Genomic DNA, 13,055 nt, shown 5'->3' on the forward strand with positions numbered 1-13,055 from the left:
ACCAACAACCCCAAAGGGAAGATCGTGTGAAGACACATGGAGAAGAAGGCTATCTACAAGCCAATGAGAGGCCTCAGAAGAAATCAAACCTGCTAACACCTTGATCTTGGACTTCCAGCCTCCAGAATTGTGAGAAAATACATTTCTGTGGTTTAAGCCGCTCAGTCTACGGCACGTTGTTATAGTAGCCCTACCAAACTAATATAATAAATACTAAATCAAGGCAATTATTTTGAATGCTTGTAGCAAATACCTTTTGCTGCCCCCAAATCATTCTCTCTTATTCAGATTTTAAAGATCCTGCTTTCCTTTTTGAGACACTTCTCCCCCCCCCCCCCACCCCTCGTCCCTGTGGTTCCAGGCTGGGCCAGTCATTCCCCTGGCCATGTTGATTCATTTGGGCATGGACATGTGACCCAAGTCGGATCAATGAGATTCATTTCTAGAATGATCTAGAAAAGAGGAGCCGGTGGTCATCTTGCCACCGCAGGCAAGTGTCTATCTAAGAGGAAACAGGAAAGCAGAGCCCAGCCATGCAGAGAAGAGATTTGGGGCAAATACAGGGCTCTGAATCAAAGCCCCACCTTGCAGAGCTGAGACGGGAGTTGACCAGAGAAGATGTAGCTGAGGTTAGGAACCCTGGATTAGCTGAGGTTAGGAACCCTGGATTAGCTGAGGTAAGACTCTGCAAAGTCTCTGACAGTCTACAACACTGGCTAAAAGCCGCAATTTGGTTTCTGTCTTTCCTAGTCACTTCTTATCAAAGGGCAGGGGTTTTGTCCTCTCTAGAGGGTAGCATGAAGGACCTGAGACCCTTCCATCCCAAGCCTTGCTTGGTTCCTGATGACTTTCTTTTACTCCATGGTCATTTATTTCCAGTTCATTGACCTCTGAGGTGGGCAAGAATGGGTAGGAAGAAGACCCGAAGCCAGAGGGCTGTGGGATGAAAAGGGGGATCAATGCATGGGGCATGTATTGGCCACCTCCCCTGTGCCAGGTGCGGTGTTAAACTGGGCAGAAAGGAGTATTGCAAAGGTGGGCAGATGACATCTCTACAATAGGCACTCAGTACCCTACACTAGGTGTGAAGCTGAGCTTGGGAGAATAGGAAACAAGATGAGACATCCGGGATAGGATTTGCGGTTGACTTCTAAATAGCTAACCCAAGAACTAGTCTTCTCTACCGTAGGAATATCAGGTCTACCAAGTTACAGTGGTAAAGCGGTAACAATTATTTGAACTGCTATTAAGATAAAGTGAATTATATTTGCCTGCTTTAGTATGAGGTGGTTCAAGTTCAAGGTTATCCTTTCTCCTCTCTGTTCCCTGTCCCCCGCCATCCCAACCAGACACCCAACTGATTTGTCCCTGGCGGCTGGCTGCGATTACTGTCCTAATTTGTTCTTTCTTCATCTGCCACAAGCTGCCTATTTTCTGTCCCTTCTGATAAAGCAGGAACTCTCAGGGACTTCTGAAGCTGTTTTGTACCATGCAGAAGTGTATTAAGCCGGAACGCCTGCGTGTGTGTCTATACAACCCCTCGTCCTCTCAGTGTGAGATCACCTTCAGGAACGGTGTCATGTCGATGTGCAGCTTGCGCGTGTAAAATTCCTTTCTGTTTGAACATATCAGCCCTTTATGTACACAACGTTGAGGCTCTCCTGCCTTCGGAGCTGCTGCCGCCAAGGTCTGCGGGGCTGCCTGTGAAGAGAAGCAGAGAGCCCACCTTTCATAGGAATGACACACAGTGCGACCAGAGTGAGTCTAAATCCCCAAATATTTATAGAAAGAGATTTTTCATCGTTGGAACACTAATAGCAACACCTATTTTTACCAGGGAAGACACAGGGGACCATATGTACACAGAACAACCCGAGACTGGTTATTAATTCAGACCTGGCGCTGGTGCAATGGGAAAGTGGACAAAGGCACCTTACCATGTCCCGGGGTTGTAATCACTTTACTTAATCCTCACAACAACCCTGTGAGGCAGATACTCTGATTCTCACTTCACAGATGAGGAACCGGAGGCTCCGGGAGGTTAAGTAACTCGCCCAAAGCCACACAGTTGAAATCCCCATCTTCCCAAGGCTCCTTTCTCCATGAGATGGTTTTGATACTTGTATAGCTTCCTTGGATGGTTAGTAAATCTGTCTTGCAGCAAATAGAGTTATAGCAAGGTTCTGGTTTATTTCCAAATGTAAAACATGTTTGCCGTGTTAGGAAGAGTCATTTGAACAAACTGAGCAGAGAGGGAAGGAAGAATGGGCTAATAGGGGAGTCTGGGAGGTCCCAGGGGCTCGGCAGTCTTGGGGCCATGCCTTCTCCTGTCACCACAACATGCAAATGGTGCCCCGTTTCAATGCACTGCCCAGTTGGATCTGAAGTTGCTTTCCAGCCCAAACCTTTAGAGCGTCATGGGTGATCGTTCCGAGATGCGAACCAGTGTCCCTCCTCTGCTCAAGACCTTCAAGGGCCTTTGCCCTCAGGATGAAGGCCAACCGGCTAAAAAGGTTCACAAGACCCTTCCTGCCTCATTTAGTCACTCAGCTGATACTTATTGAGTGACTTTCCTATGCCCGGCAGAGCAGATATGGCAGCACAAGAAGCAGGCAGAAGGCGCCACCCCATGAAACTGCACATGCATTCCACTGAGAGGGAGGAGATAATAAGCGAGTAGACCATAAGTTATGTCTGAAGGTGATTCGTGATATAAAGAAAAATAAAGCAAAGAGGGGCGCGAGGAGTATTGGGAATGGAGCGGAGGCTGCAGTTTTAAGCAGGGTTGCATTGTTGGAGCTCTGCAGAGGACGAAGGAAGGGTCTGTGGGGCTCTCTGACGGAAGTGCTTACCTCACTGCAGAAACAGCAAGGGCTCCTCTCAATGCTGACCGCTCAGTTCCTGGACAAGGCCATCAGGCACGCCCTGCCTTCTCCTGGGAACATACTCCTCCCTCCCTTCCAGTTCCTTCTCAGGTCTGGCTCATCTGTGCTGCTCATGACATCCCAGGGCACCGAGCACTCCCGCCAGTGTCCGACCAGGGCTGGGAACTGAGGCTGCAACCGAGGCACGTGCCCTTGACCGGAATCGAACCCGAGACCCTTCATTTCGCAGGCCGATGCTCTAACCACTGAGCAACCATCCAGGGCCACTTGATACATATTTGCTGAACAAAAGAGTCACTATCGCATTGGGGACAAGCTACATGTTATGGCCCAGCTCAGTTCAAATGCAAAGGGCCAGTGAAGACACCTTTACAGGAAGGGTGTGCCCACCTCCAGAGGCCTGTCCTCTGGCGGCTCTGGCTCCTCATCCCCAGGAGGAAAGTGCTTTGTCGGGGCTGACTTGCTGGGGTTGCATACATTAGTGTGCCGTGAGATCACCCTGGGTGTGGAGTTGATCATTTCCATATTTTCTAGGAGACTCACTCTCAGAAGTCTGTTTCTCTGGGCTGTCAGAGACATCCCCTCCCATAGCATTTATATTACTTTTAAGTCTTAATGATGAATTAACGGTTAGTGGGTCCCCACAAACAGCCATCATTCCAATGAACATCCACACCCTTTTCCTTTGTTTTGAAATATGGCTAGAATTAAAGAGTTTTCCGGACAAACACATATCCACTTCTTCTTCTTCTTTTTTTTTTTTTTTGACATCTCAGCCATATATCTGATTAGCTTCTCCGGGTGAGATAGCCCTTCCCTTGTTTCTAGATCAAATGAATGCATTTTGTCCAAGTTAGAATCAGCAAAGCATTTCAAGCTTTCTAGCTTCCAAAATCATTCATGAATCACTGGGTGGAATAATAGGAACCTGACAATATTGATTTAAGGGAAATTTCTCCATTATCTCCAAGAGACAATTTTGTGTTGGGCTGGAGGACAAACAGCATAGCCAAGACCAGTCCCAACGGCTGGAATGACTGTAACTCCTCATGTGGGGTTCAGATTGAAGAGTGGGGAGTTGGGAGGCTTTGAGAAAGTCCCTTCAAAGCACTTGGCCTATAAATCTTTTGATAAAACAATTCTCTTGACTATATGGCTCATCTCTCTAATATCTAGGGGCCATCAATTCTAGCTTAATGGAATGTTTTCAGAGAAGGCTCTGTTGTCACTGGAATGTGAAGTACTGTTTGCTTATTATGTTCAAGAGTTCTAACAAATAAATGATAGTGAAAGGGGGTTTGGGAGATGGGAGGAAAGGAAAGATGAAATATATAAAGAGGATTCTGAGAGGTAGTGAGAAGAGGAGAACAAGTCAGAAAATTGGAACCAGGAAAGAAAGTTATGCTTTGGGGCTGTTTATTTTTTAAAAATATATTTTTATTGATTTCAGAGAGGAAGGGAGAGGAGACAGAGAGATAGAAACATCAATGATGAGAGGGAATCATTGATCTGCTGCTTCCTGCATGCCCCACACTGGAGATTGAGCCCACAACATGGGCATGTGCCCTGACCGGGAATTGAACTGTGACCTCCTGGTTCATAGGTCAACGCTCAACCACTGAGGGGTGGTTTTTCATTGATTCATTAAATTGATATTTACTGAGTGATAGGGTATGTGTCAGACAAACACACACACACATACATAAGCAGGATTTTAGGGAGTGATAAATCTAAGAAGACAATGAAATGATGACAGGATGGAGGTTGATGGAGAAGGGGTGGGACTTGCCTTTGGGTGATCAGGAAAGACCTCTCTGAGAAGGTGACATTTGAGCAGAGAGCTGGGTGACAATTAGGAGCCATTCCTGGAAGGATCTATCTTTAGCAGTCTGTGTACCTGATTATTCAGAGGTAGAACCAAGCAGGGATTCTTTGAAAAGGAAAGTAGAATTCCTGATGTCTGCCTGTTCTGCCCCAGCCTCCTGGGCCCCATCCCTGACCATGCGAGGCACCCCTCTGTTTTCTGAGCCATCATAATGGACACTTGCAGCTCTTGGGCTATTTTGAGAGCAAAGACTGCAGAATAAGTAGTGAACAGAAGTCAAGGCCTCTGAAGGTGTAGAAGGGAGAAGGAAACACAAAGTTAGACCGAAGGGTGAAGATGGGGGAAGAAGGAGAAATCAGAGATGCCTGGAGCTTTTTTGTTTCTTTTATGTGCATGCTGTAAGTGGGGATGATCACAACAAGGAGGGAAGGGTGAAATGTTGAGCAGAAAGTCAAAGCCCCTTCCTTCACCTGGACATACTTTAATATTTTTATGTCCTGCTGAAAACACCTGGGAGCCGTTCCCGTCAGTAAATGAAACAATAAAGATTAATGAGCTAATGGGGTAAAGTTGATTTGAATTGCACAGAAGGTGTTGCGTAAGTTCTTGGCATTTAAAACGTTATCTGACATTTAAAGGGAGATGACTGCTAATGAATTCAAGATCTAACACTCCGAGAGACTGAGCCATGGAAAATCCAGGATTATTATCTTGCTGTAAACATGATGTGATTCAGTTGAAAGCCAGAACAAAAGAGAGCCATCAGCTGTATACCAATATCCATATGCACACACACATACAATGCAGCCAAACTTACAGAGGACGCCCTCAAATTAAATAAATATCATTTCCTTTCTTACTCTTGGATTATAGTATCTGAGCTACGGACTCAAGGAGAAATGCTTCTCCCCAACAATTCTTCCTCCTCCTTCAACGTGTGTATTTTGAAGGGTCATGACCGTGGGCTGGCTCTACAGTCATTGGGTATCTTACCATAAGGAGGAAAGGAGATGCTAAACCCAACCAGTTAGATCTCCACCCAGGGGTCCCACAGAGCCGCCGAAGATACGGATCTGTCCTGCAGGCGTCTCTCAGGCCTTCCTCTTCCCTCACTCCTTCCTAATTGGGGTTCCCCATCTCTGAAGCTGCAGCTTAATGGCTCCAAGAAGAGCTATTGTCTCTCATTAACGAGGCTGCAACACTCTCGCTGTCTAACTGCCTCCCACGCAGCGCACAACTTCATTCTCCTGGGAGCAAGCTGCCAAGAGTCTCTGGGAACCTGTGGGCAAGCTGAGCTGGAGGAAGAAAACAGAAGGCGGGAGGGCCTTTGGAGCCAAGATCTGAAATGTGCCGGGGCACACACCTCACCATTATCTTCATGCATGGAGGGCAGGGGCGGGAGGCCTTTGCCGAAAGCCTTATGTGGTCTATCAAGTTGTCAGATGAAACCTCTGTGCACACAGGGCGTGCGTCCCCCTCCTGTGAGCGAACAAAAGGAGCAGAGCCAGTCTCTCCTTAGGACCACTGGGCCCCCTACTTGGCTGAGAGTCTGTCCCTCCACTTCCCTGGGTGGATGGGGGAGGAGAGGCTCTGAATCCCAGTGGGGATGGATAGATCTGAGAGATTTAGTTATTGGGACTTGGTGGGGAAAGGGAGCTGGGATCCTGAGCTTCCCCTTGGCCACGTCCCCTGATGGGTGGTGGGGACCAAATCCTGGAAAGGGCCGCTCGTGCCAGGAGCTGTGCAAGCGTCCCTGTGCTTGGCCTTCTCAGGGCAGGAGCTGTGCAAGCGTCCCTGTGGGCCTGTCAGTGGGCAGTAGGGATGGGGTCACAGCTGGGGCTGAGGGGGGCATGGAACTCTTTGGGGGTCCTACGACTGGGCTGCCTGGAGGGATCTGAGTGGACCAGTGGCTTCTTATATTCTATCCACTTGGAGGGGACCTCGCTTGTGCAAGGCCGGCCACCCTGGCCACGCCCAGGTCCTACTCTGAGACCTCATCTCTAGGTTTCCTTGGCCTCTGCATGGCTTCTTTATGAGGAGCAAAAGGGACTCCAAACCACAGTGTGGCTCCACTCGGCACAAGTGTGCTCAGTGGTTCCTGTGCCAGCCCCCCGGGCTCCTCATGCTCCTCTTAGCCACCTGCCATCTTGGCCCACTTCTCATCTTCTCAGGGCAATTTGGTGCTGGTGAAATGGGCTGAGGGACAGCGTTAGGACAACTCCAGGAGATACAGTTTGCTTGGAAGCCAGAGAAGAGCTTTCTTGTTCCTCCGTCACCAATGTTGGTCTCCATCCACTTTCGTACGCCTGGAGTCTAAGGAAGGAGACTTACATCCTGAGTGTCTAGCACGTTAGCAGAATAGCTAGCAAACATTAGGCTAGGGAGAGAAAGGCTGCAGCCTCCAGCCTCAGCTTTTGTGAGGCACTCACTGGGTAACTTTTGCCAAGTTGGTCAGCTTTCCGTGCCTCAGTTTCCCTACCTCACTGTTCTCCTCAGGGAGTTTTTGCATCATGAAACCCAGGACACTTTAATCCCAGGGCTTCCACTATCTGGAAAGAAGTCTTATCTTCGAATTCTAATTGATATTGTTCTCAGTTTAATTAAGTGCTTTGTTGACACAACAGAATCATTGTTTATCTGGTTTAGCAGGAGCTGGAGGAGAAAAATTTTAAGCCAAAAGAGTGATCTCTCCTGCCCCAGGGGAGGTGGAAAGGAGCTTTTGCTGTGAGGGGGCGTGTGGCTGCATTCAGGCTGGGACTTGGCCTGGTTTGGAGAATGACGCACCCTCACCCTGGTTTAGCCTGGGAGGTGGGAGGTGGGGAGTGGGAGGTGGTCCCTAGCTCCTTCTAAGCCCCAACTTTACTTTAACCCCAATTTGTGGGCCTTCCTTGTTACGTTGGCTCTGGCGTGACTTTTCCGATCTGACAACCGAGAGAGGGAATCTCAACTTCCACTCTGAAAAGGTCATTTACAATCAGTTGATTTTCACTAGCAAAAGAAATGTTACCCGTGGTATTTGTATTCCCACACTGGCCCATAAAAGCTTATCTAAGCCATAATTTACTGCACAAGGAGTTGAACTAGCCCCGGTAATGCTGGGACTGAGGAGGCTGTGAGGAAAGGAAGAAAGATGTCCTTTCCCTCTCTTTCCTGCCCGCCCCCCCGGCCCCCCCTCCCCTGCCGCTGTCCTCTGGCCTCTAACTTTTTCTCAGCAGCCCGTGCTGTGCGGGCTGGGGCCCTGCTGGATGTAGTGCTTCCAGCTCCCAAATTCCCTGCCCCCCTCCGCCCCTGGCCCTTAGGTGCAGAGCAGAAAATGATTAAAAGAAGGTTTCCAGTGAGATAGGAGAAACCCAGAGGAGTCTCGAAGAGGCAGAACTGTAAGCAGTGAAACAAAATTCCAGACAGCATGGAGGATCCTGGAGGGGTTGGGAGTAGGGCTTGGGGGAAACAGTTGGTGGATTGGCTCAGAGTCCTGCCTTTCAAGCTTCTCCCTTTCCGTCTCCGAATCCTTCGATGGTACACGGGCTCCAAGCTCTGTTTTAGAATGGCTTTCAAGGCCGAGGGCGGGGGATAGAGTAATAGTGACTATTGTCATTTATTGGGATTGCTTGGTGACAAGCATGGTGCCAATCCTGCTCCATATGTTGTTTCATCCAATCCTCGTCATGACCCCATGAAGGAAATATTATCCTTTACAGATGAGGAAATTGGGCCTCAGAGCACTAAATAACCCGCCTGCCACCCGAGGGACAGTACAGAAGGAGCTGGGATCTCGGTGCAGCTTGATGGGGTTCCCAAACCACTAGGCCTCTTGGTTAGCACAGGCCGCATGCTGAACTGGGCCCTGTCTGTTGTGACATGTCTTCTCATCGGCAAAAATGGGGGTAATAACTGTATCTACCTCATAGGGATGCTGTGAAGGTTAAGGGAGACAATGCTAGACCCTTCACATAGTTAACCTCCAACACATTGGCTGTTATGGCCACTTAAAAGTATCCTCTCCAGACAATGGGGAGGCGACTGGTGAAGCTTGTGACAGGTACATGGAGATTCATGACACTAGCCTCTCTACTTTTGCATATGCTTCAAATTTCCCGTAATAAAAATACAAAAGAAAAAAGAAAAAGCAATAACTAGGCACATATTATGTGTCTGGTTGGAACTGGCAGCCAGCAAATCAATAAACAAAGACTTACTGGAATAAATAATAGTCTAAGCAAAAACTCAACAAATGAAAGCCTTGATTTTTGTCATTAGAAACAAATTCCTCTCTGTAAATTATCCTTAAATTGTCAATGAGGTTTTTTGGGTTGACAAAGTAATCCTGTGGTTGAACCAAAAGATGAAGTTTGCTTAGATCTTCAAAAAAACCTTGGCAAAGTTTTACAACGAAAGCTATTTAGGAAACCAGGGAGCGAGGAAGGGGGAAGGAGCATGGAACTGGGGAAATGCTGAACCAGGCCTTTAGAAATGAGGAACACGGGGCGGGAAATACAGCATACTTCTCTAGACGGGGAAACGCAGACAGTTAATTCTCCTACAGATCAGCCCAGTCTTACCTATCAGCCTCAATCTGCACGCAACCCAAAGCTTTTCCAGAGGGTGAAATACCAAATGGTGGCGGCCAACAGAAGGAAGCATCTGGAGATTGTGGGATTGTTAGAGAAATGTCATCTGAACTTCCAAATCATTATCACTGGAAATAAAACAAGCACCATCTCCAAATCCAATTTAGAAGATTAGGGGCTTTTTCTACCCGGGACATGGACCTTATGGTCAACAAAAGATTTATCTATCCCACCCCATAGCTACCATGTGCCAGGAACTGCGCTAAACGCTAAACACATGGGATACAAAGGTGAGTAGGCAATTTAGAAAGGAAGTCTGTCTTTACAGAGAGTATAGCCTGTTCTTTTAGGTATCAGTCAAAAAGTTCAACAGAAGGCAGGGTATCAGAAGGACACTGAAAAGGCTATCTTTGTACCTTTGTACAAAAACTTAGTGTGTCTACAGGTGTGTGTGTGTGTGTGTGTGTGTGTGTGTGTGTGTGTGTGTGTGTTCTGTTTTCTTTGTCCTGAAAGAGGAAGGCTGAAAGGCGATATGAACACCATCTGTGAAACCACCGAGGAAACAGATGGGGTAAACATAGGTTTATTCAACCTAAATCCCAGTGCACTAGAATTACAGGCTGCTCTTTGAAAGCCAAAAGAGGTAAATTTAGACCACATAAGATCAAATATGAATGTCTACTGTTGTAAACGCATGAAACCAGAGGTCAAGAGATAATCTGGGTGGAAATAGAAGTAGCTTTGTGAAGTGGGGGGAAGGGACACGAGTCCAGCGTAACAGGATTTTTAGGACACTACTGACGTTCTAATCCCCACAAAGCAACCAAACCAAACCCAAGATAAAGCCTGTGAGAAAGGATGTTTGCTCTCTCTAACAGAGAGAAAACGGACTCTGAAATCTGGTGAGGTTTCTTTCTTATTTTAAACAAAGAGATGCAGCGATTCTTGGGTAAGCTAACTAGGCTGTGGGCTTGTTCTTTGATACTCTTGACTGACAACCTCTCTGACCTGACAGCTCTATAAACCAGTGGGCTCAGGGCCCCTCCCGCCCCAGGATTACATAGAGAGATCTGGACGGACAAGAGAGTTTCATACTTTGAGATGCAAACTTTTCAGAAAAAGAGGCAAATTCATTGTTCCCAAGGCCTAGGATCAGAGGCATAAAATGCTGAAAGGGACTGAGATCCTTAAAAGGAGAATTCTGATAGCCCTATCCAACAATCTAATAAAACCTAATGAATGTTAAATAATTTTAACTAACAGAAGTTAAGAAATAATGGCGCTATGGTGTTGACCCTTGTCCAGTTTTCTGTACACTTGTTTTCTGTGACCCCTCGGTCATGTTAAGCCATACTTAAAACCAGGTGTCCTCATGATCTATTTTTTCCTTCTTACAGGGAGAATTTTGAAAAAATGAAAAAGAGGAAGACAGACTAAAAAAAAAACCTCAACCTAACACATCCCTAATTTCAAATTAGCATGACTGCACTTTTTTGGATGCGTTATATGCAAGTCTTTTCCTTATAGATTCATTTAAAATATATATATTTTTATTGATTTCAGAGAGGAAGGGAGAGAGAGAGAGAGAGAGAGAGAGAGAGAGAGAGAGAGAGAGAGATAAACATCAATGATGACAGGGCATCATTGATTGGCTGCCTCCTGCACACGCCCTATTGAGGATCAAGCCCACAACCCAGGCATATGCCCTGACCGGGAATCAAACAGCGACCTCCTGGTTCATGGGTTTATGCTCAACCACTGAGCCACGCTGTCCGGGCTATACATACATTTTAAAAAACATATTGCAGCAGTCATGGTGGATATCACTTTGACTTCCATTTTTAAAATCAAATTGGTAGTTCTCAACTGGCTGTGATTTGCCCTCCAGGGGACACGTGGCGAGGTCTGGAGACATCGTTTGATGGTCACAACTGGGAGTGTGTGACTGGCATTTAGTGAGCAGAGGCAAGGGAGGCTGCTCAATAACCTACAATGTACAGGAAAATCCAAGCAGCAAAGACTGTCCGGCCCACATGCCAGTGGTGTTGAGGTTAAGAAGCCCTGTATCATACCATTAGTATTAAATCACAATTTCTAGTTGGAACAAGCATCGCTTATTAATGCCTGAGTTAAACCCCTCACTAAGAGGGGTATGTCACAGTCAACTCTCCGAGGTTGGCCTATTAGTAGGCTGTTTCCCATTTTTCTCTGTTATAGAGAATGCTGCAATAGACATCTTCGCTCACTTTTTTTCTGCTGAATTTTTCCCTTAGGATAAGTTCCCAGACGTCAGAAACACCGAATCAATGGCTATAAATATTTTTTTCAGGTTTTCACAAGTCATATTGCCATTTTGCTTTACACATGGATTGAAACAAATTACACCCCACCAGAAGGGTGCAGGTTTTACCCAAACCTTGGCAGTACTGGGTGTTGCCTTTTAAAAAAGCGAGAGGACACACACCTCTCAAATAGAGCATTGATCTCCAGTTTGCCTCAATTTGCATTTAAGGTGCCACTCAGGAGGGATATTTTTCCATACTTGCTTTCTATCACTGTTTTATTGTTTGCCTTTTGCTTATTTTTTCTGGGTTCTCAATGTTTTCCTTTTAAAATTGAACATGATCTCTACTGAGTATAGACAATAATGCTGTTTTAGTGAATGCAATTATTTTTAAACTTAAAAAGTTTTACTTTCATCCTCCCCCCGCCCCCCAGCATAGATATGCTAATGTTTCCTCCTAGAATTTTCATTTACAATTTTAATACTCTTGTTAGGGGCTGGTCACCTCACCCACGCTGCAGCCTCTGCACAGAGAGGCCCTGGGGAAGGGGGGCCGTCGCTGGCGATTGATGTCCGCCACCAGGTAGGAACCGCACTGGTCTCTGACCGTGTCCCAGGCACGGAATTTCTCTTAATCAAATGAAAGGCCTTAGGAGGTGCCACAAGGCAGGAAGGGGGATACATGTGAAGGAGACGATCACATTCCGTGAGGAGCTTGAAGGACCCGCATTGAAAAAGGGCACCATACCTTTAGGACCTCAGAACTGGCGACGCTCCATCTGCAGCTATTATTAATATGCAAAAAATGCCTTATAAATACTTGATTCTGTTCGCAGTGGGGAGGCCGTTCATTTGAAAGAGGAAGTGGGAGCTTGGAGTTGAAACACGTCTGCTTGTCTCCTTTTCCTTTTTTCATCGCTCTTTTCATCTCCACATTTCCCCTTGTAGTTCTCTGCCCCCTCCGCCCCCCGACTCAACCCGCCCCTCAACCCCCCTCCTCCAGCTCCTAGGGAGTGGTTGATGTCAGTTGCTCCTCTCATTTCTATTTATGGATGCACCTCCGAGGCCCTGGTCCGTCGCCAGGTGTGGAGGGGTGTCTGAGGAGCTAGGCCCACGATTTGCCATCCTGTGTATTGGAGGCAGGAGCCCCAAATCTCCCTGCCCCCTTCCCAGTGCAGACCCCGCTGAGGGAACGCACAGCAGAGGCATTTAAATCCAGGCAGTACCGCCCGGCCGGCGTGGCTCAGTGGTTAAGCCTCGACCTATGAATCAGGAGGTCACGGTTCTGTTCCAGGTCAGGGCACATGCCCGGGTTTCGGGCTCATCCCCAGTGTGGGGCGTGCAGGAGGCAGCTGATCAATGATTCTCTCTCATCCTTGATGTTTCTACCTCTTTCTCCCTCTCCCTTCCTCTCTGAAATCAATAAAAATATATTAAAAAATAAAATAAATCCAGCCAGTAGGGGGCATCCGGAGGCAGCCTCCGGAACCGGG

The 13,055-nt window shown here is 47.1% G+C and overlaps 1 protein-coding gene across 1 annotated transcript in view; it reads right to left on the bottom strand.

Moving 5' to 3' along the window:
- The window catches only part of KIAA2012 (KIAA2012 ortholog), a 106,811-nt gene that overhangs the window by 44,289 nt on the left and 49,467 nt on the right, over positions 1-13,055 (bottom strand). Inside the window, 1 exon segment of the mRNA XM_054722855.1 lies at positions 1,564-1,701. Within this exon segment, the coding sequence (XP_054578830.1) occupies positions 1,564-1,701 (138 nt within the window).

This window comes from Eptesicus fuscus, chromosome 11, assembly GCF_027574615.1.
Source record: "Eptesicus fuscus isolate TK198812 chromosome 11, DD_ASM_mEF_20220401, whole genome shotgun sequence".
Taxonomy (NCBI): domain Eukaryota; kingdom Metazoa; phylum Chordata; class Mammalia; order Chiroptera; family Vespertilionidae; genus Eptesicus; species Eptesicus fuscus.